Source organism: Cervus elaphus, chromosome 23 (assembly GCF_910594005.1).
Source record: "Cervus elaphus chromosome 23, mCerEla1.1, whole genome shotgun sequence".
Taxonomy (NCBI): domain Eukaryota; kingdom Metazoa; phylum Chordata; class Mammalia; order Artiodactyla; family Cervidae; genus Cervus; species Cervus elaphus.
Genome location: NC_057837.1, coordinates 26,312,234 through 26,336,531, shown reverse-complemented (window position 1 = coordinate 26,336,531; position 24,298 = coordinate 26,312,234). Strand labels below are relative to the sequence as shown.

The 24,298-nt window shown below is 39.9% G+C and overlaps 1 protein-coding gene across 9 annotated transcripts in view; it reads right to left on the bottom strand.

The window, feature by feature from the left end:
• Nucleotides 1-24,298, bottom strand: part of MYO3A (myosin IIIA) — a 179,886-nt gene that overhangs the window by 129,310 nt on the left and 26,278 nt on the right. For 8 of the 9 annotated variants that reach the window (XR_006337117.1, XM_043884340.1, XM_043884337.1 and 5 more), the window contains 3 exons: nucleotides 18,663-18,767; nucleotides 17,969-18,068; nucleotides 152-228 (listed from right to left, as the gene is read on the bottom strand). Coding sequence is in view for 7 of the 9 variants with exons in the window: in XM_043884340.1 (XP_043740275.1) it covers nucleotides 152-228; nucleotides 17,969-18,068; nucleotides 18,663-18,767 (282 nt within the window). In the remaining 2 variants the exon portion in view is untranslated. Of the gene's footprint in view, nucleotides 1-151; nucleotides 229-17,968; nucleotides 18,069-18,662; nucleotides 18,768-24,298 lie in introns of those variants that run through there. The other variant, XM_043884342.1, reaches the window with a different exon arrangement.

Here is a 24,298-nt window from a genome sequence, read left to right as displayed (position 1 = left end):
CACACACGCAAATATCTCACATAAAGACAACACAACTGACATTTTCTTCTAATAGATTCTAACACACACATGGAGCTAGAGCGTGCATGAAAACGAAACTCAGAAAGAATCAAACACGCCACGTGTCTCCCTCAAAAAAACTCTATCCAACCTCAGGAGCCATCCAAAACGGCGTTCCTACAGATGTGTTCCGACGGTGCCAGGTGCTGGTGAGCTGAGCAGACACGCCTGGAAGGAAGAGACAAGACTTACTTTCTTGCATTCATTACTCAGGTTAAGATTTCAACTGCAATAAATCTGCTTACAAACAAATTTGATTCTCTTATAGCTGCCACTGGACTTGAACCTCACCTTAACGCATCCAAACTCAGGATGTCTGTGTAGCCAAGACATACAATGGTCCTCTTATTATCTATTTCTCGTATCCAAACCTAATCAAGCTTAAAGCCCCATGTCAAGCTTAAATTTCCCCATGCTGACTTCATCTGCTCCAGGTTATACTAATCTCTGTAGCCTTGACTTTCTAGATTTTAAACTATTTGTCTGTATTGCATATTTTTGCACATGGTTGTAATTTGAATGGTAGGCTCCCTTTGCTCCTTCCTCTCACTATTAATGGAGAAGGAAATGGAAACCCACTCCAGTATTCTTGCCTGGAGAATCCCAGGGACAGAGGAGCCTGGTGGGCTGCCATCTATAGGGTCTCACAGAGTCGGACACAACTGAAGCGACTTAGCAGCAGCAGCAGCCCACTACTAAATTCTAGTGAACTGGATTGTTTCATATGGTGGCATACACGTAGCAGGTGACTTGTGAATACAAACAAAATTATTTTCTATCTATCATTTTGGGACAAATCACACCTGACTGGAAGTTTCAAATAAATTATTGGGGTTGGCCCAAAAGTTCACTCAGGTTTTCTGTAAGCTGTTATAAGAAAACCTGAATGAACTTTTGGCCAGTCCATTACATCTATTAATATTTAAACCAACAGCATCAATAGGATCAGTTGTTTTCCTTTAGAGAGACTATACACAGAAAGATTATAATGAGGAGGTTTAATGAAATATTTCAATCTTGTCATCCCATTAATTCTACCTGGTTAGATACAATCATAACTGCCTCTTAAGAAAATCCAGAGTATAGTCTCCCTCCTCACGGCTCATACTTCTGCTCCTCTGGCTTCTTCCCTTGACCTTACTCTGGACTTGATGTTGTTCAGTCATTAAGTCATGTCCAACACTTTGCGACCCATGGACTGCAGCACGCCAGGCTTCCCTGTCCTTCACTATTTCCTGGAGTTTTCTGAAACATGTCCACTGAGTCTGTGATGCCATCCAACCATCTCATTCTGTCGCTCTCTTCTTCTGTGAGTCCCAAATTGTGAACTTTAACTACCTGACATCCTTGCTTTGAAAAGTACCTCCTGGGTGTCACATTTGTTTTAGGCTCTGGCTATTTACCTTATAAGTCAAGTAGAACAAAGACACTAATTGAGGTTTAAAACTGGATATATCTGATACCTCCAAGATGAGGTATCAAATTTAAAGGTCATGCAAATTCAAAGGTCATAGTCAGTCAAAAAAGCATTTCACTGGTGGAAATATACTTGAGCTGAGGGCTAAGCAGTACGTTTTGGTTCTACATTAATTCTGTCCCTCAAGGACTTCCTCCACAGATGTAGTAAGTGGGATCTTGTCCTAAATGGGATATGTATCTAAGCCTTCAAATTTTGCCTTTAAAAATTCTATTATTTGACAGAAAAAATATCCTCATGAAATTGTTTTTGAAATTCAGAGAAGACGAAGTAATCTGAGATTGAAGGTTCTCTTGAATATTTCTAACAGATGATCTAAAGAAAGGTAATAAGCACTACACACATTTCTCCAAAATGCACATCTCTCCCCAAGTATTTTAGCTTCCAGAAAAATTAAACATTAATCTAAACATTTCATCTTGTCTTTTCCTATGAATTAAATGCAGAAATAACTAAGCTTGACTTTTATGACAGTATCCAAGCAAAGTAATTTATTTCTATAAGTAGGAAGAGTAAATGGATTTTAAAGAAATTTAATTTAAAATTGATTATAAATCTATTAAAATTTATTCTAACAGTTTCCAATGATTTATGAAAAATTAAAAATTCTATTTTTCCCTAGTAAACATTTCTGTTTCAACTTTATAAAGATTCTGTAAGAATTCAAATGTCATTTAAGCAAAATGTAAAAGGGGCAGAAAATAAACATGATTCAGTAAAATATCTAAAGTTCTGCTTCTGGCAAGAAAGTGACAGATTAATCATTTGATAGTTATTTCTTCTTTCTGGAGATAAAGAAAAGATGATGTCGCTAGAATTGGCATTTTTCAGCAAGCAGTCATGCCCTGGTGTTTGAATTTATAGATATGGATGACAGGAAAGGGCCGTCCCTCCACATTCTACTGGAAATATATGGAGAAGGATGCTGAGAAGTTCATTAGGATGTATTATGGGACCTAAGACAGACCATTCAGATTTTCTCTTGGAAACGTGAATCTTGAGTGGAGACAGTCAGGCAGGGGGGTGACTAGAGCAAGTCACCCAAAGTCGGGGCTCTAAGGATCAGCCCAAGTGATGCTGCTCCAGGTGATGCTGCTCTGGAGGTCCAGGGATGCCACAGCCCTTTCCTAGGAGGCCAGATCGCCCAGTGTCTCCCTTGACTTTGCATGTCACTCAGTACTATTTCCAGTATCATTGCCTAAGTGGGTCAGAGTTAAGCTTCTGCTGCCTACAATCACAGAACTCTAGTACAAGAACAAGAATGATTTTACACATAAAGGAGCAGATTAACAAGGGTAATGGTCAATAATAATGAGTTTACAAAGCTTAAGACCATTAGGTTTTATATTAATATGAGAATATATTACTTTTATCTATATTAACATAAATTTAGAATTTTTTAAAGCAAACATCTGGCCTCCAAACTCCTTTCTTGATCACACTATTCCAAACAACAAGGAACTTCTGAGCAAGCATACCTAATACAGACATAGACTACTTTCCATATGTTTCCAGATATATTGATATATACATTATGAAACATACAAAAATAATTTTGAAGGATGGTATTAAAATATTAACTATTATGAATATTTCATAATTAAGTTGGCTATTTCTTCACTCCAATGGTATATCTGGAATAATGAGTTACGATGCTAGTGATGCAAGTGAAAGTGAAAATTACTCAGTAGTGTCTGACTGTTTGTGACCCCATGGACTGTCTTCAGGCCAGAATACTGTAGTGGGCAGCCTTTGCTTCTCCAGGGGATCTTCCCAACCCAGGGATCGAACTCAGGTCTCCCACATTGCAGGCGGATTCTTTACCAGCTGAGCTACAAGGGAAGCCCAAGAATACTGGTGTGGGTAGCCTATTCCTTCTCTAGCAGATCTTCCCGACTCAGGAATCAAACTGGGGTCTCCTGCATTGCAGGCAAATTCTTTACCAACTGAGCTATGAGGGAAGCCCACAATGCTAGTGGAATCTCATATATAAGAGTCTTTTGGGATCCTGCAGAAAGGATGTTTTACACCTGGTCCCTGTAAACTGTATGGAAACAAGAAAAATTTAGCCTGGAATGTGAAGCAGGAAAAACAAACAAGTCTCAGAATAAGTGAAAAAGGAAAAATGCAAGTAGGTAGAATAAGAAACCCCTGAGTCTGAAACTATTAGATGATTCAGGTTAAACACAACACACACACCTATGAAAGAGTGACAGAGGAAACGTGTTTGTTGAGTGTTTCTGCAATAACTGTTAACCCTAAGATCATCTTTCCAACAGAACCAACTTCAGAAATAGAAGCAGCTTAATGGTTAAAACATCTAACATCATTTTCAGGTTAGTAAACTTTATCTGGACAGAAAAGTGACTTTCCTGAGGACAAACAGCATTTTTACTTAACATAAATTCCCACAAGAAAATTAGTTAGTAAGGTAGAAAAATGCAAAATTCAGTTTAAAATGATTGACATAAATGCTTTAAAAGGCAACAAGAATCCAAATTATGAGTTCGGGAGCTGCTGGAAGTAGAGAAGTTTAGGAAAATCATCTCGTCCAGAGAGAAGCTAAGGGAATAAGTCACCAAAGTAAACAGTTATATAAGCATGTCAGAGGAGAAGAGGCTGAAGATGGAAAATTCCAGGCAGAAAGTTGGGATACAGAGAAGATATTAAAAGGAACAGAAGCCAACAAGAGATCAGGCTGAATGGAAAACAGATTAGAAGAGAGGGCAATAAGCCATTAAAAGTCAAAGCCGCAGGAACATTAAGGAGGTTTGTGTCAATGATTCTTCAGCATTTTGCTTTGATTACATTGCTGGGGAATTATTAAGTCCTTCTAATAAGGTTTCCTGAGCTGTTTGATGGCTGGGCAGCCACCCTGTCCCCTATGGCTTATGTCCTATTTCCAGGGGTGGGGAGGGGAATGTGCAGGATTTATATTTGTTGTTAGGACTCAGGTCTGAGTGAGTGAGAAGAAACATCAGCTATGTGGTTTCCAAGGTGGTTCAAAAAGACCAGATGACTTCAGGGAACTTGATTTGCTATAACCATAGAACAAGACCCTTGCCATCTCAATCAAGGGAGCAAAGGGACGAGCTTGGGATTTTGTTGTTAAAAGCAAAACACTACAGGGATGAGAATTGGGGCCATAAAATCTACATTACCACCTAATACCCTCATTTTGTTGGTGAGGTTAGGATGGCGTGATGATTAATTTTGTGTGTCAATTTGGCAGGCCATGGTGCCCAGATATTTAGTCAAATGTCCTTATGGATACTTCTGGGAAGGTAATTTTCAGATGAGAATTAGCATTTAAATCAGCGGACTTTGGGTAAGACTGATTATTGTCCTTAATGTGGATGAGCCTCATCCAGTGAGAGACCATGATAGTGATCTCCACCAGATGAGGACTTCTGCCAGCTGACAGCCTTTGGACTCAACATGCATTTTTTCCTGGGGTCTTCAGCCCACCAGACCCGATCAGGTTTTGAAGTCTTCAGGCCTCCACAGTCACAGGAGCCATTTTCTTAAAATAAGTTTCTCTATATACACACAGTACACATTCTGGCTGAGCTGTGTCCCTAGGGAACTCTGACAGATGCAGATATCAGTGCTGAGAGTGGTGCCAGAGACACAGAATCTTAAAGATGAGTTTTCTGAATTGGTCCTGGGATTTCTGGAATTGATGCTTAAATCTGATTAGATTCAAAAACATTAATGGCTCCATTTCCAGGAGTCAAGAGAGCACCAACAATCCATGGCATGATATGGCAATAGAGATACACAAAATACCATCATTGAACACGTATAATTAAACACCCACTAGAGGAACAGTTCAGCGTGACCACGTATATGATATCTCTGAACATTTTGGTCAAATGAACAAGTATATTGAGACTGGCTGGTTGCTTTTAATTTCACCAGACAAAATGAGGAAAGAAAAGGATGAGCTCAGGGATTCAAATTCCCAGTTCAAGTGCTGCATGAATGACCCAAAAGCTTCCGCGTCTGCCCCCAAAAGAGACCCTTCTCTCCTGCAGCCAGATTTGAGACTGCTGAAAACCAAACCCAGACTCTCATCCTGCAAGTGGCTGGATTAAGATGCAAACTGAATTCCCCCAACCTCAGAAGGTGTCTGCCATTTAAATAGAGGCACTGACTGGGAAGCAATGGGATCCCGAAAATTGGAATGCAGGTGTCTGAGAGGATTCTATTGAAGGTGGGGGCTCTGAACCCCTGAACTCTGATTAATCTTCTCTGCCAGTAGCGGTAGCCTCTCTCAGCCCATGTGAGGAGATTAACCTTGCCTTTGCCCAAGGAAACTACATTAATGATCTCCTCTAATATAGTTGCCTTACAAGACACTGATAATTCTCAACATTCACCCCAACCACCTCTCTTTGCTCCTAAACATATAATCAGATGGTAGTTCCACAAGAACCCTACAGGTGTGGTACAAAAAGCTTCCTGATTTTTCAAACTTTATGTAGACAGACATTCAGAGAATATGTGTGGGAGTGGATATTAAGGATGTGGTATATGGTGGAAGGAAAAACATAAACTTGAATCAGGCTAAAGTTACTGATATGAGCCCACTAAGCAGACATCTTACCCCTAACATTGCATCTAACAAGTTTGGCTGGTTAGCTCAGACATGGATCAAAAAGTAGCCTCCAGTAAATGAACTTGAAATCCCAGAACTACTTTACTCTAGAGGAAGGGATGCAAAGACTTAGGATGACTGTAGTGTAAAGAGGGGGGTCTATCATTTAAGACCTGCTCACCCAACATGGAGGGTCCAGAAGACATAACTTCCAACACAACCGTGAGAAATGTATTTTTGAGAGCAGACCAGCATCTCTGAAGAGCTCTGTTATCACTATCCTCTGCAGGATAGAACTTACAAGGTGACCTGCTGCCCCTGAACTGGAAAACCTAAATGCAACGGGAGTGATGGAACACAGAGTGGAAGGGGCCGAGTGGCAACAGAGTCAGAGCAGTGACCAGAACAGTCTGAGCTGGAGTGGCCTATGGGGTGGCCAAGTTGATCTTCCAGTTTCTTCAAGAGAAGCAGATTGGAAGCCTACTACATGTTTCTTAATCTGTATAAGCAGAAGAGTTCTAAGTCAGGTGGACCAAAGTCTAACTTGAAGCATAAAAACAGTCACAGGCCCTCAATCAATCCCAAGACTTGAGCTGGTTTACAGACATCACCTCCCTCATTGAAAGGGAGGCTGGCCCCATGAGGAAGGACTTCAGCTCACTGCTCAAAAATTATGCTGTTAATCTCCCTCACGTGTACATGTTCAGTTGCTCAATTGTGTCTGACTTTTTGCAACCGCATGGACTGTAGCCCACCAGCCCCTCTGTCCTTGGAATTTTCTCAGCAAGAATACTGGAGTGAGTTGCCATTTCCTTCTCCAGGGGATCTTCCCAACCCCGGGACTGAACTCACATCTCCTGAACTGGCAGGCAGATTCTTTACCACTGTACCATCTGGGAAACCCAATAATCTTTCTCACAGCCTTCTCTAAAGGGACCATGGCCTCGACCAGGAGAAAATGAGTGCACTGGGGGTCACTGGACTCTAACTCTAAATTGACACGTGTCAGAGCAGGGACTTAGAGCTCAGGTGAGCAAGGCAGCCTTAGTTCAGATCCACCTCAGAGTGAGCCCAGGCTTTTGCTTTCTCATTGCTACTTTAGGAAACTGGAATAAATCAATGATTCTTTATTACTTTTGGGTCACAACTACTTGTGAGTTTCATGAAACTAGTGAGTTTCATGAAAGTTTTATATTCTCTCATCAGGAAATTCAGTCACACAACAATTTGCATACAAGGGGTAGCAAAAATATTCTGACATTTCTGTACTTAATATACCAAATGATATTCAAGGTTATCTTCAGATTTAAGGTTAGTGAATCTGTAAGATGACACAGAGAGGGACTTCCGTTGTGGTCCAGTGGCTAAGGCTCTGAGCTCCCAATGCAGGGGGCCAGGTTCGATCCCCAGTCAGGGAACTAGATCCCACATGCTGCAACTAAGTTGCAACATGCTGCAACTAAGAACCCAGTGCAGCCAAATAAATGAATAAAAATGTTTCAAAGAATTTTTAAAAGATGACACATGGAGCTGACTCCTGTCAATACGAATGTGATTTCCCTTGAAAATCTGTCCTCTCTCTAGTCCACCTGGCATGAGATCTTCCTCTTTAATACTCAGCTCATTTCTTACAACGGAGATGCTGAGTGTTTTCTCTAAAGGCGTCAAGATCACACTGCTCACGGCACTCTCTCTGCTTCGAACAGATGAACTCTGCACGTGTGCTGCCCATCTGCGCCATTTGATTCTGTGTGACTTTGTTCGTGTCTATTTATGGATATAGTGGGCCTCAGTTATAGAGTTTGGTATGTAGGATACTCCTCATTGATGGTACATATTATGACTGTCCCTTTTTTTTTAATCATTCCCCATTCCTCATTGTCCTGTCTCCTACGCCACCACAAAAATCTTCTACTTGCTTAAAGCTCTTCAGCGAATAAAATTTCAGAGCAGATGGAGATCATTTAGTGCTAGTCCAAAGCGCTTACTTTACAATGAGAAAAATTGAGAAGGCAAAGAGGTGATTCTTAAAAAATAGCAAAGTTAGCTCTGGTTCTCCTAAAGTGATCCCATCATGGAAAGGCAGAATCAGTGACTTGCATCAAAATTTCTAACCTGCCCTGAAGTAGTTTGTTTCGGTACTAGGTAAATCCCTAGTTATAAAGTTTTCCTGCAAACTCCACGATGGTCCAGTGGTTAAGACTTCACCTTCTTGCAGGGGGTGCAGGTTCAATTCCTGGCTGGACAGCTAAGATTCCACATGCCTTGGGGCCAAAAACCCAAAACACAGAACAGAAGCAATCCTGTAAAAAATTCAACAAAGACTTTAAAAATGGTCCATATTAAAAAAAAAAAAAAAAAACTCTTTAAAAAAAGTTTTCCTTTGCCTCTTGCTAAATAAAAAAACTCTTTCAAAATGCCTGAAATCCATTCTTCATAACAGAACTTTTTTGGTATACTTCATGCAACTTAATTGAAACAATTAAAAAGTAAAATTTTGAACATCTCTCAGAAATAGGGCAGTGTCCATCAATAAGAAAAAAAAAAATATTCTCTAGGATATTTAGAAATTTGTCTCACCCTCTCCATAACTCTCTTTAAAAACTTTATTTACAGTTACGTGCAGAAGAGGAAGGCCCTGGCAGATCTGCCTGGACTGTACCAGCCCAATGCCCGGTCATGGCTGACTGGATCAGAAGGGATATCTGACCCAGCTTGTCCAACTGAACTCTCACTCCAAATTCCTTTGGATTTAAGTGCTAAAAGTCTGGACCAGTTAGCTGCGGCACTGGACCCAGAAGGTCATAAAGGCTGTGAAGGCTGAGGCTCCTATTTTTGAGAAGCCTTGTTGGGAAGCATGGAGACTCCAGAGGCTGCTCTACAGACACTCAGAAGAGAAGCAGAGGGACTTCCCTGGTGGTCTATTGGTTAAGAATCCAATGCAGGAGACACGGGTTCAATCCCTGGTCAGGGAACTAAGATCCCACATGCCACAGGGCAGCTAAACCTGTGTGCTGCAACTAGAGAAGTGCCCACGCACTGAAACTTAGACACAGAGCAGCCAAAATTGAAAAAATAAATTTAAAAATGTAAAAAGAGAGGCAGAGAGGAGAGACTGGGTTTCTCCAGTGAGACAGTAAGAGGCAGCAAGCTGTCCTGGTTCTTGCCTTCTGTTCTTCCATCCATTCTAGTCCCTTTCATCCTGTTCTTCTTACCTAGGAGACTGCCTTGTGAATCTTACTCACTTCTGGAGCAAGTTTGTGGTTCTTGCCCTTACAACTGAAAGACCCTTGACCAAGAGATATAACTCTATCTGTATTGTTAAACTGCTTAGTTCAACTTGAGAAAATACTCAGTCTGAAACACTGGAGACCACAGCTTCAGCTTGAACCACAAGGTCTAAAATAAAGAGCCCATTTATCCATGGTTTTGCTTTACAAAATGAAAGAATTTAGAAATGCTTTTCCTTTCAAATAAAGGTCACCTCTCTGAAGTACAAAAATAAATTCAAGCTGAGGAAAATATTAATTTTTTTGTATAGGTATGAAAATTCTCAAGCTCTGCCACCTTTTTTTTTTTTTTTCTGCCAACTTTTAAAAATGGTTCTATCCTCTAGTTTCTTTTTTTCAACATATCATTTCATTATATAAAGCACTAGTTCTCCAGTTTTCAAGATGCATAACATTCAACTACCAAATACACATATTTGGTAGATATATATGTGTACATATTACATAATCTTTAAACATGTACAAAAACATCTTTAGACATCTGTATTATCTCCAACTTTTCTCCATAGTTTACATTTTTTTGACATAATCTCGACCTTAGTGAAAAGCTGCCAAGAGAAGTACAAATAATATTCTTTCCTCAACCATATAAGTATGTAAGTATGTCAACCACAGAATGTAAGTGGGCTGCTTGATGCCTTTCACCTCCAAATACTTTAATGTATGATCACTACAAACAAGGACATTCCCCTACATACTGGCAATACAACTAATAAAACCAGGAAATTTAACACTGATCCCTTTCTACCATCTAGCCTACAGACTTCATTCATATTTCATCAACTGTCCCAAGTACCCTTACAACAAAATATGTCCACCCAATGAAAAGATCTAAGCCAGGATCACATGCTGCATTTAGTTGTCCTATCTCTTTGGTCTCCTTCAAACTAAAGGAGTTTCTTAGGCTTCCCTTGAACTTCATGACCTTGATACTTTTGTAGGATTTCAGGCCAGTTATTTTGTAGAATGTTCTTGAACTTGGACCTGTCAGATATTCCCTCATGATTAATATTTTTGGCAGGACTATCATGGAAGGGAAGTCTCACTGTCTCCTATTAGGTGGTATGTGATTTCCACTTGTCACACAGTTGTATTCACTTTGTATACTTGGTTAAGTCTGTGTCTGCCAGGCTTCTAGCTTGTAAAGTTTTCTCTTTTTCTTTTGTACCTAAGTATTTTATGCAGAGGTATTTAGAGACTAAATATCCTATTTTTAATCAAAACTTAACTCACTAGTTTAGCATCCACTGAAGTTTTTGGATGAATTAATTATTACTATGTGCTAAGTTGCCTCAGTTATGTTCAACTCTTTGTGACTCCATGGATTGTAGCCTGCCAGGCTCCTCTGTCCCTGGGATTTTCCAGGCAAGAATACTGGAGTGGGTTGCCATTTCCCTCTCCAATTATTACTATGATGGGTGCCAAAGGATAGTTTCAAAAATTTCACTATTCCTTCTACATTCATTAAGTTGGCATTCTTCTGTAAAGAAAAGCTCTTGATTTTTTCCATTCATCTATTGATGTCTGTAAGTATGCAAGTATGAATTTATGGATTTCTACTTTATTCAATAGATAACCATTGTAACATCATTATTATCATTACTTTGATGCTCAAATTGTCCCAGATTTGGTCAGTGAGAATCACTTCAATGTGGCTTCTACCTCCTTTTGACATTGTCTCCATCATTCTTTGAGCTTTTCCTTACTTCTTGGCACATCAAGTTCCAGGCTCAGCTTGTACAGCCTTAAAAAAAATCAGTCTTTTCCCACAAATCCTTGCTTCCTATTAGTTGAGAATTGTGTTTAAAAACTAAGAGCTAGGTGCTTGATGTGCTTGCTCTTGGGGCATCAAGCATGCATGTCCTTTTAGTGGACATAGCCAGATAACCGCTACACACACACACATTACATTTATTTTTATATACCTCTCTGTATATTGAAAACCCTGAGTTCACAGTGACACTTCCAATGCAATCCAGAATCATGGGGTTCAGTTCTCTTTCCATATTTATCATTCTCATCTCTAACAGTAAGAAACCTGACTCCTACTGATGTTAGTATATTTCCTCATAGTATCGAGCCCCCTTTATGTAACCTGTCCCTTGTCTCCATGTAGACCCCCAGCCACACGGATCTCCTTCGTACCCAGTTCAGGATCTGACAACTTGACTGGGGTCACCACCATCCCCCTAGACAAACACTCTCTTTGTCCCCTCATCTGGGAATCAACGTCCCAAGCCAAGCCACCACTGCTCCCACCCTCCCACCAAGGACACCCTTCTCACCCCTTTCAGGCCCAACCCTCATGCTAAGTTGCACCCCGACTCCCATGATTACTCGGCCCCTCTGAACAGCTTTTGAGTAATTCCAGAAGAAAGGAAGGAATGGAGGGAACGTCATAGTTTTTAAGTTCAGATGGACCTGCGTCACGTGATGCTACAGTTATTAGCAGGGGTTATTAATGAATAAGTCACACCTTCTCTTTGACCTACATTATTCATTGGGGATTTGGCCTAAAATTGGGCACGTGGGTACTAAGAGATTGAAAGCCATAAAATAGTCTGTCATAAGAACGATGTCTAAATAAATCACAAGAAGTACATTCTGTACTTTTGTATTGAAATGTTAACTAATTCCATTAGAAATGAAGGTCCCTAGAGAGAAATCTGTAGAAATGAGAACTGAATACTGCCTTAGTCTCTCCTGCATGAGGCCTGCTTTTTCAGACCTTAGTTGACTTGCCTAAAGGGGTTTCTCTCCTGGGAAGTCATGTTATTTATTGATTGATCGTATACCAGTGACTGTTAATGTATTTCATTAATAACATCTGCAAGCTCACTTGTCTTTTTATTCTCTGAGGCGGCTGGTGAAAGTCTAGCCCACTTAAGAAGAAAACAAAAGGTTTTCTTAAAGGCTGCACTTATAACCAGCACTAGCAAACTGAATCTTACTATTAATGTAATTAAATAGCTTGATATTTAAAGTTAATACCCAATCGACTCTAGCAATGGGCTATTTAAAAAAAAAAAAAACAAAGAGGCACCAATTTTGGGAATTCAGATTTTCACTATTTAGCAACTATTTACATATTTTCTTATCATTTTTCAAGTGTCTACTGTATATACAATACTGAGCTAGGGGTGAGGTAGCAGATTATTTTACAATAATGGTAATAGTGCAGATTTTCTTAATTATAAAATGTCAATAATTATACTAAGCAGTTCACCTGTATTATCCCATTTACCTTCCACAATGATCAACCATATGAGATAGACACTGTTTTTCTTATTGTTGTCCCTGGAGATTTTAAGTGACCTTCTCAGGGTCACAGAATTATATGGAAAGTCCTGCTTCCCATTCACTTCTTCATTCAAGAGTATTTATTGAGCACTTCTAACACGCCAGTGCCAAACTTGGTTCTGGGGACAGAGTGATAGACCAAACAGAGACTCTGCCATCCTGAACTTCACACTTTAGCAGGGAGAGTAGTCAAATTAAACACATGATTACAACCGAGTGTGACAACTGGCTGGCTGAAGAAAGGATACAATGCATGTATACAATGGAATATTACTCAGTCATTAAAAAGAATGAAATGCCATTTGCAGCAACATGGATGAGCCTGGGGATAATCATACTAAGTGATGACAAATATCGTATGATATTCCTCATAGGTGGAATCTAAAAAAAAATTATACAACTGAACTTATTTACAAAACAGAAACACATTCACAGACTTCATGAACGAATTAATGGTTACCAGAGGGAAGGGTGGGATGGGGAGGGATAGACTGGGAATTTGGCATTGCCATGTACACACTGCTGTATTTAAAATAGATCACCAACAGGGACCTACTATACAGCACAGGGAACTCTGCTCAATATTCTGTAATAACCTAAATGGGAAAAGAATTTGAAAAAAGATAGACGTATATATATAACTGAATCACTTAGCTCTATAACTGAAACTAACACAGCACTGTTAATCAACTATGCTCCAATATAAAATAAAAATAAAAAAAAAAAGAATAGAGCGCTGGCGAGGTCCTCAGCCAGGCAGACAGAAGTCGTCTGGGCACAGCGACGAGGGGAGGCTTCCATGCTGGGAAAGCATCGTGTTTGTAACTGGTCACAAAATTCAGGGACATTATACTTAGATACATAGTGAAAATGTAATTGTGATTTCTTCATTTGGTCTCTCACTATTATGGCCTCTCCTATGCCCTTACTCAGGGGTTTGCCAGGTATCTCAGTGGTAAAGAATCCACCTGTCAATGCAGAAGATGCAGGAAGACGCGGGTTCAATCCCTAGGTCAGGATGATGCCCTGGAGGGGGAAATGGCAACCCACTACAGTGTTCTTGCCTGAAAAGTCCCATAACAGAGGAGCAGGGCGGGCTACAGTCCACGGAGTCACAAAGAATCAGACATGACTGAGTGACTGAGCAAGCATGTCCCTATCCACTGGCTGGGAGAAGTAAAGCTTAGACCCAAATCCTAAGTCCTTTGAGAAAGAATTCATTCTCTCTTGGATGAAAGCCTTTCACTCCATCTCTGCCTTCACACCATCTCTCAGACGGTGCCCCCTTCTTCCCTCCTGAAGATGTTACTGTCTGTACAGGATGAGGGATGGCTTATAAGACCTTGGGGAGAGGAGAAGAGGGAGGGTCCTGGGGTGTGGTGGGTCTCCGGTCTCTGGGGCCCTGTGTCTTCCCCCTGGCCTCTCATGCCACAGTCTGCATCCGGCGAGCCTGTGGCCTGTTCTCCTGCATGCAGGGCTTCCTGCAGACCTTCCTGGCACGTGCAGACTCAGCCGAGGCAGACAAGGTTCTAAGGTCTGGCTGTGATTCCCATTCAGACCTGGCCTAGGTGATCTGCTCTGTGCCTCACCGCCCATCCTGGGCAACCCCCTCTAGAAACTCCCCAGCCAGATTCGAGTTATTTTTGGGTTAATGGGAACAGAGGATAAGGGTCGGGAGAACTTTGGCATGCATGAGTGCTCCCTCTACCTAACCAGTCTCCACCTCCAGGTCAGGACCACATGGTCACTGCCGTCTGGACTGGCAGAGACTCTGCAGGGCCCTCCTCTGGGGCAGGGAGTGACGGTGGTGGAAAGGGTGAGGGTAAGGGCTCCCTTCTGCCCTCTTGTCACCTTCACTTTTCAAAAGCTCATTTCGCTGTCCCACCTCCTTCTCTGTTTCACCTTTTCACAATTACCCGAGAACCGGAAAGAGTTTCCATCTTCTTTCTGTTTGCTCTTAAGGGAAACCCTATGATGGATTCCTGGAATTGCCCCCTCCATATTTTAAAGAGAAGATAAAGCAATTTAAACAGACCTTCCTGGGGAGATAAACTGGGTCTTGCTATACATTCTTATTTTTTATTATTAACCTCAGCCATCTTATTGCATTCCTTCTGAAACAAATCTTAACCTCCCCCCAGACAGAGAAATGCCTCTGGCAGATGGGTGAAGATCACATTCTTGCATAAACAAGAGAAAAGCATGTTAACCAATTTTGAAGTACTTCCTCCAGAACATATATAAGAGACCTAACTGAGAAAGAGGGTGGGTACATTTAAGGGACTGAAAGAAGTTGGCCTGGCCCATAGATCACAGGAAGAGGGAGTCCCTCATGAGCATCAAGGGGTAAAAAAGATGTTAATCACTAAGTGCTTACTCCGGGGCAGCGGAGAGGATGATAAAGTCTACAGGAAACCACTGAACAGAATACTGAACAAGAGAGTGGCCGGGTCTGCTGAGCTTTCTGGCTGCAGATGGAGTGTGCACAATGGTCTGGAAGGAAAGGAACGAGACTAAATGCAGGGGGTTAGCAAGGTGTAGCTGCAGGAGCCCAGGTCAGAGATGATGGCGAGGACCAGGAAAGGGTGATAAAGACACGGTCTGGGGATTTATAACAGAGAGAGAGAAACTTGTGACTCACTGTAGATGCAGGAGGTGAAAACAAAGGGTGGCTCAAGAATCAGAGATTTCTGAGATTTCTGGCTTGAGCAACAAAACAGATACTAAGACTTTTTCTAAGACAAGAAACTCTTGATATGAAACAGATTTCCGGGGATGGATGAGGTGGTGGAGTTCCATTCTGGACACTTGGAGGGCTGGCAGCCATCCAAGTACAGATCTCCAATATTCGATAATGAGCATACCACACACTTTATGAGGTGAGAAATTAAAATAAAAATGTACTCTAAACCCCTTTACTCCCAGCTGTGGCCGTCTCTGAAAATCTGATTTAAACATAAAATGAGGACATTGATTTTCAGTTTGATTCAGCAGTTTGGGGCTTAGCACATCTTATTTCTTCTGCCCTTGAGAAATTTTACTCTGCATGCACCTCCATCCTCAAGTTTTAATTCATATGAAAACCTTAAACCATTTTAGGTGAGTTGAATCCATGTCCTTTTATGATGGAGAATACAGATATAAGCATTGTTTTATATGCAAATAATAGCATTTTGGTATCAGACACTAGGAACACATATCATAGGCTCTTTTCTAATTGGTGCTGACAGCAAAGTCTTTAAGTCAATTAGTATAAAACCAAAGTTCTCATTTTGTCAGCTTTCCAACTTATGACTACTTTCTAAAGATACCGAATAAAGGCCACTTTACTTATTATCCAGGTGTATATTTTTACTCTGAACTACTCTGGAGGGTGCTCCAGAAAGTTGCTTTTCTCAGAGTGACTGGTTTATCAAGGTTTTGTTTTTTTTGTTTGTTTGTTTGTTTTTTTTTTGGTGTGTGTGTGACTAAAGAAGATGTTTATTTACACTTGTTTTAACAATTTTCATTGTGCCTAGCTCAGCGGGTAAAGACTGCCTACAATGCAGGAGACACAAGAGATGTAGATTCTATCCCTAGGTCGGGAACATCCCCTGGAGGAGGGCATGGCAACCCACTCCAGTATTCTTGCCTGGAGAATCCTATGGACAGATGAGCCTGGTGAGCTACAGTCCATGGGATCGCAAAGAGTTAGACATGACTGAAGCGACTGAGCTCATGTATATTTTAGAGCAAGGGAATTATGAGAGCTCAAGTTAAATACTAAGTTCTCCATTCGGGTCCGTTAAGAGTGGAGCCAAAATTATTCTGAGGAGAGTCATGGCTCTGTCCATGGTGCAGTGAAGAGTGTTTTTTATTGCTGTTTTTTAGAATTTCAGGCACAAGTTCTTATTAGTATCTTAACTCAGTCAGACTGTTCAAACGCACAGCTCTGAACGCAACTAGTAACACACTCTAGCTGCATTCACTGCCAAGCTGCTCCTTAGTTTTCAAATGCTCAGCTGAGGGGAAAAAGCACATGTGTGGTCATTTGAAAGATATGCTATTCAGCTGTTCCTGTCTAGATGCTTTGAAATTCATTCCTAGGTGAATCCAGGTCACTAGAGACCCACATACTTGGATATTAAAACAATTAATTTCTAAAGTGACTTGATTACTTTCCCTAAGCTTCGTTTCCCAGTATTCAAAGTGAAGGAAGATTCACTCATTCACTCAACAATTACTCACTGAACTACTCTTCCCAAAGTATTAAGTCTACAAAATAGAAGACATAGTCCCACTTCTTAATGACCCTGTCTATCTACTACTATGTGCTTAAGTATCTTTATCTACATATAAAGACCAAAAAGACCATTATCATCCTATGCGATAAGCACAGAAATACAGAAATATACAGAGGAGAGACACCTTCCCCAGCTTGAGTGCAGGAAGGGGAGGATGACAACGATATGGACACGTCCTAGAACAATGTCGCCCACTCTCTCTGGTGTCACGTGGTACTGGGGATCCAGTGAGAAGATGGGGAGAGAGCTCTGTCACGACTGAAGAGGAGGAGCAGAGGTATCAGCTATGGCGCCCCTGGCTCCAACACAGACAACTCCCAACTGGCTCAGTCAATGTGGAAATGTATTATCTCATGTGACAAAAGGTCCAGAGACAGGGGAGGTTCAGAGCTGATTTAGTGGCTGGACTGTATCACCAAGGAGCCTCCTTCTTCCCATCTCTCAGGCGTTGGGATGGAACATCTCAGGATAGAACCAGGTGGTTGCAGGCATCACAGTAAAACACAAAAGGTCCCAAGGAAGAAAGAGACCATCTTGACTTGAGCTTCTTTCCCTAGAAGGGAAGATACCCCAGAGACATTTGAAGATTTCCTCTCCTGTTTCAAAACCCTGGCTTTGGGCACCTGCCCATCAGTAAAGCCATCAACAGTGAGGGCCGTGTGCTTCCACTTAGACTCAGGGCCATCATCCAGAGCCCATCTGTTTTAGAGAATCAACTGCGTACTGTTCCAGGGGTGTTACAGACATGCTGGCTGACTTGAAAGAACTCATCCTTCCTTCTAGGAATCTCTCATTTGCCAAAGTTTTAAAAATCTCTGCAACTTTCTTACCTCAATTAGATATTGTTGTTGTATTTCCTTCTCTACTGTCAGTGCCTAGAAAGTAAGGCTAATGGAAACTGATCAAATCATACTACTCATTTTGCAGCTCAAATTCATGGATTTCAAACAAAATTTACCAAAATCTACGAGTTTAACTCCGCCTTCGGTGGTTAACAGGATGTTATTTCCTTTTACATCACGGTGGATAGTTTTGTTGTTATGCAGATGCTGAAGTCCCTGGAAGTGGAAAATAAATATGGTGACTTTTGAAGAAAATACCAAATAAAAACACATTTTATTTCAGAAGGATGCATTTATACAAAATCAATAGTGAACCCATGTTAAAATTAACACTCAAACCTTCGTAAATGTTTCACATTGAGTTAGTCGAATCAAAGTACATCATGTCCACTTTGAACTGAAAAAAATTTTGAAAAACCAGGGCATAATCCTGGTCTTTAGGAAATATTTTATTTAAAATGTGCTAATCTCAATAGAAAAAAAAGTCGAAATACTTATTCTAAATAATGGCTGTTAAAAATAAACAAATAATGGCAAATAAAAACCTGTTAGTAAAAATATACAGTATCTACCTTCATCATCATTGATTTCAGAAATATACCTAGGAGATCAAAACTCAGGATTCTGTAGACACAAGGAGGGTAGATTTTTAGTGGAAAAGAGAAATTAGTTATGCTAAATATTTCAGATTTTGCATCTCACTCTTGCATCAATAAATACTAATGAAGTGTTTTTTTCTAAAAATAAGATACATTTTTTTAAACTAGAATTGCCTTATAATTAATGCACAAATAATTTAAAATGCCTTACCAACAGTGCTTCACGTAAAATATAGGCAATTATGGGCTCACTCATTCTTTTGCCCTCCTTCAGAAATCCTTTCACAAGATCTGTCACTGATCCTCCATTGCATAGCTACAAAAGAATATTTCAAAAAAAGAATATTTTTAGATATTAAAATGGATGTGACATTTTAAGTACTTGCTATAAAAGGTTTTCTCAAAACATTTAAAAAACCTGCTCCAATTTTTTGTTTCAAATGATTATTCCCATCATTGCTATGATTTTATAAATAAACATACAAACTTGTACTAGTATACAATCAATTATTGGAACACAGTTTCCATATGAATTAACTTTAGAAGAGAATCTGGAGAAGCACTGGGCTTGACTTTTAAATTCAAGGATAATAATTATGATTCTACCAATTAGTTTCAAATTTCAGGACTTAGGGCTCTTAAAAGTACTCTTGATTCCTGATGCCATTGTCATTCAGTTGCTTAGTCATGTCTGACTCTTTGCAACTCCATGGACTGCAGCACACCAGGCTTCCCTGTCCTTCACCATCTCCCAGAGTTTGCTCAATCTCATGTCCATTGAGTCAATGATGCCATCCAACCATCTCATCCTCTGTTGTCCCTTTCTCCTGTCCTCAATCTTTCCCAGCATCAGAGTCTTTTCCAATGAGTCGGCTCTTCACAGTATGAAAAGGCAAAAAGACATGATTCCTGATAGTTTAATTAATAGTACAGTATGACTTCAGTCCATGGCTATACACTGCTTCATTTGTGCATTAACTTGAAAACATACTTCCTCTCTGGTAAAATCTCAGAGTGCACTGAAATAAGGACTACAAATAGTATTTTAGAAAATTGTTTTAAACACGTTTCCTAACTTTCCCCCTTTGCATCTCTTAAGAGCTGCTGCTGCTGCTGCTAAGTCACTTCAGTCGTGTCCGACTCTGTGTGATCCCATAGACGGCAGCCCACCAGGCTCCCTCGTTCCTGGGATTCTCCAGGCAAGAACACTGGAGTGGGTTGCCATTTCCTACTGCATTGTGTGAAAGTGAAAAGTGAAAGTGAAGTCGCTCAGTCGTGTGGGACTCTTAGCGACCCCATGGACCACAGCCTACCAGGCTCCTCCATCCATGGGATTTTCCAGGCAAGAGTACTGGAGTGGGGTCCCATTGCCTTCTCCGCTCTTAAGAGCAGAGGAATCTAAAAAGAAAAACAAGAGGGAAGAACATGGCAGGGGAATTTTTCATATCCGGGTTTCTTCCAAGCTAGGTAACATGAAGTCCCACAGCAAACATTACAAGGTGCTACATGTGGCTCAGATGTTAAAGAATCCGCTTGCCAATGCAGGAGACACAGGTTCGATTTCTGGGTCGGGATGATCCCCTGGAGAAGGAAATGGTAACCTACTCTACTATTCTCGACTGGAGAATTCCATGGACACAGAAGCCTGGCGGGCTGCAGTGCATGGGGTCACAAAGAGTCAGACATGACTGAGCAATTGAGCATAGCAGGAGCACATGTGCAGAGGAGAGAAACACTGACGTCAACAGTGGGACATGAGTGGGGACATAGCTAGCTAAAAGGCCCCAACAAAGCTCTGACCCCAGGAACACTTGGTCCCCTAACCTGGGATCCTTCAGTCTTTGCTGTCAGCTCTGTCTCTCCCTGCAGGGCGTTGGTCCATGGTCTCCTCACTCTTACCCTGACCTCTGGGGTCTCCTCTGTCACCTCAGTGCCTGAGAACTAAAAAGTTGTCATTTCCTTGACTCTACTGACCTAAACAGAGTAGAGAACAGTAAAAGGAAGTGCATTCGTAGCATCCTTGTCTGAAATACTGAAGATATTTTCTCTCAAACTTTCTTCTAACATGTTAATTAGATTTTATTGGATGCCTGAACACTTCTGATACATTGTGAATTATATAATAACAGTTGTATTGAGCACAGACTTTATGCTAGCACATTCCTAACCCATTTACATGCATTATCCCTATGTCTCACCACTCTGTAAAGTAGGTATTATTATCATCTCCATACTAAAGATTGGGAAAGTGAGGCACAAAATGGTAAAGTAACTCAGGAAAGATCACATTGTAGTGACAGAGCTAAGACAGGAACTTGGACAGCCTGATTTTAGAGTCCAGACGTACATTTAATCATGATATATCATGATCCCCCAACAGGTTGTCTGGGCTGACAGGTCGATCTAGACATCATGTGTGATATCAAAAGTTGTTTATTTTTTAAAGATTTTTTTGATGCAGACCATTGTTAAAGTCTTTACTGAATTTGTTACAATGCTGCTTCTGCTTTACATTTTGCTTTTCTGACCACAAGACATGTGGGATCATAGCTCCTCCACCAGGAAGCGAATCTACAACCCCTGCATTGGACAGTGAAGTCTTAAACACTGGACCTTCAGGGAAGCCCTATTTTATAATATCATTTCTATAAGTGTATTTAAAATCTAAACACGAACTCACAAATGAGCATTTAGATGCAACTCCATTTATAACTGGTGTCTTTTTACATTAAACAAAACTTTCATCTTCTACAGGAGCAGGGGCAGACCTGGCATTCCAAAAGTGACATTTTCTTCCGCAGGAAAGGGAACTCCTTTTAACGGGATAAGCAGAAGAGTATTCTGGCAGCAGAATACAGGGTCACGCTGCCTCCAGTATGGCCCAGCATGATGGGGTCACAAAATTATTCAAAATTGACTGAAATGAAATTCAGAGCCCTTAAATTGCAAAGCACTTATTTAAAGGAACTAAGTTTTAGGACCACTTTTTAAATTTTCAAAACTCATTGCAGAGCATGTGTGAGGGCTGGGGACATATGAGAAAACTCTGTACCTCCCTCTCAATACTCCTGTGATGTTAATAAAACTACTCTAAAGAATAAAGTCTTTAAAATATCTGTAAAATGTACAGTGCAAAGAATTAACCCTAATGTAAACAATGGACTTTAGTTAATAATGCATGCACATTAATCTCTTAGTCGTGTCCGACCCTTTACAACCCCATGGACTGTAGCCCACCAGGCTCCTCTGTCCATGGAATTATCCAGGCAAGAATACTGGAGTGGGTTGTCATGTCCTCCTCCAGGGCACCTTCCCGACCCAGGGATTGAACCCAGGTCTCTTGCAGATTCTTTATGTTCTGAGCCTCCAGGGAAGCCCTTAGTTAATAATAATGTGTCATTACTGTCTCACCAACTATAACAAATGTGCCATGCCAATGCAAGAAGTTAATAACAAAGAAAACTTGGGCGGGAGGTAATGGGAACTCTCTGAACTTACCACTCAATTTTTCCACAAACCTGAACCTGTTCAAAAAATAAAATCTATTAATTTTGTTAAATCTAGCTGCCAACTTCAACTATATTCAAAAAGGTCCTCAACTAATAATGAAGGGGCATGAAAAATTAATCCAAGTTATGACAGATGCCCCATAGTGTTAGCTTAGAAACCGTTAATAATTATTCTACTATCTGACTGCTACTTAAGTAGGAACTGTGGTTTGATTTTTCAGAATGGAAAAGGATCTTTTGAATTAAACATCAAGAAGAGTCAAGTTAAGGGTTCTTCTTTCCTACTGTTGTGTTAAAATTATGCCATTCTTCTGCTTCTTGCCATGAGAAATAACCACTATCCTAAATTTTGTGTTTATCATTCCTGTCTTTAAAACTTCTTTCTTCATTATAAATACATTTCTTCTAAAATATGTGGTTCAGTTTTGCTTTTCTTTGTGCTTTATACAAATAGTATCCTACCTGGATTTGCTTTTTTCTTTAGTCAATAATATACTTCTAAAGTTCATTCATGTTGATTGATGAAGCTGTCATTAATATTTACTGTTACATAAATTGCCATTTTATAAACATAAAAAATATATGTTAAAATGAAAAGAGAAAATGAGAGGACAAATACAACAAACATGGAATTTATTAAACAGACCACAGGGACCAAATGTCAATAAGCCACAAGTTAATTTGGGGCTGATCTTTTTCTAAAGATGCTCAAGATAACACCATGAATTTTCTAAATCCTCATTCAAAACTTCAAATATCATCTTTAATGAAATCTACTTTTGTTCAACTAGCATAAAATGCCTTTCATGTTTGAAGAAAAATTTTTTTAAATTAACTGAAGTATGTTTGTTTTTAAATGAATGTGAAGAATTAAAATATATTAAAGGAAATGCAAATGTTCTTAAATTAAGCAATGGATCATAAAAATTGAAAATGACCATATGTTTCCACTTAAAAAGAACTGCATCCAGGGAAATGAATTGTGTCATATTAACCCTATGCAATTCTTAAATCGCCAAAACAGACTAAAAAGAGATTTGTAGCAAGGGACCAAAAAACCCCTAAGAGTCACTTTGCAACACAATGCTATAATAGGGCCTTCATGTTCTCTCATCAAACAAAATTGAAGTATAATTTTCTTAAACCAGAGCTACCCTAATGAAAGAACAGAGCAGCCCTAAAAGTGAATTCTCTACTCAGGCTGTAGTCAAACATTAAAGAAAAAAAAAAAACTAAATCTCTAAACAGATCGTTACAACTCACTTCCAAAGATAGCTTTTATAAGCTTTCAAAGTGCATTCTGTCTTTACTATGTTAGGACAGGATATGAGATTTTTACTCAAATTTCTGGAAAAGGACTAGTGATTTCTGCAGCTGGCATTTCTGACTTTTGCTGTTTTTCATTGTTTTTTGTTTATACTGAATGCTCTATGACCCTCACTTAGTCTGACAATATCCCACGTGAGACCACAAAAGCAGAAACTCATTTTCTGACACTCATCTAGGTTTTACTTTGCTCATTTTATAAAAGGGTTTGATTCCTTTTAGAGAAACAAGTTTTTAGCAAATGCCTACAAGTGACACTTTTAGATCATAAGGGAACAATAGATGCAATAAGACATTGCTGCTTTGCCTGCAGAGTGACTGCACCATTTCACACTGCCTAACAATCTAAAAAAGTTCAGTTTGAGTCACAGCCTCATCAACACTGGGAATTATCAGTCTTTTTAAATTTTAGTCATTTTAGTGAGTGTGTACTAGTAGTTTCATTATGGTTTTAATCTGAATTGCCCTCTCGTTTCCTTTTTTCATTTTAACCTAACTCGTCTTGAAGTTTCATTTGAGAACACTGTTATAATAGCTATTTTTTATTAAAGTCTTTATCTGCTAATTCCATTATCCTGATTATTTCTCGGTCTGTTTCATTTGACTGATTCTTCTTCTGACAATGGTTACCTTTTCCTGCTTTTTTACATATTTAATAATTTTTATTACAAGACGGCCATAACTAATTTTATATTTAAATGTTCAGATTTTGCTGTCTTCTCTTAATGAATGTTGAATTTTGTTCTGTCAGGCAGTTCATCTACTTGTGGACTGACGTGAACATTTCAAGCCCTGTTTTTGAAATTTTTGTAGGAGGCCAAGGGTAGTTCTTATTCTAGGGTGAGTCTAGCCCTTCCTTTAATGCATTACCTGTCAGCAGGGTCTCTACTAAGTGTCTTAGATGTTCAACAAAGATTCCTCAATTTGACTGGTCAGAACTCAAGTATCTCTCCAGCTTGCACAACCTCCAATAATTGTTCAGATTACTACTTTTCAGTAATTCTTACCCTTA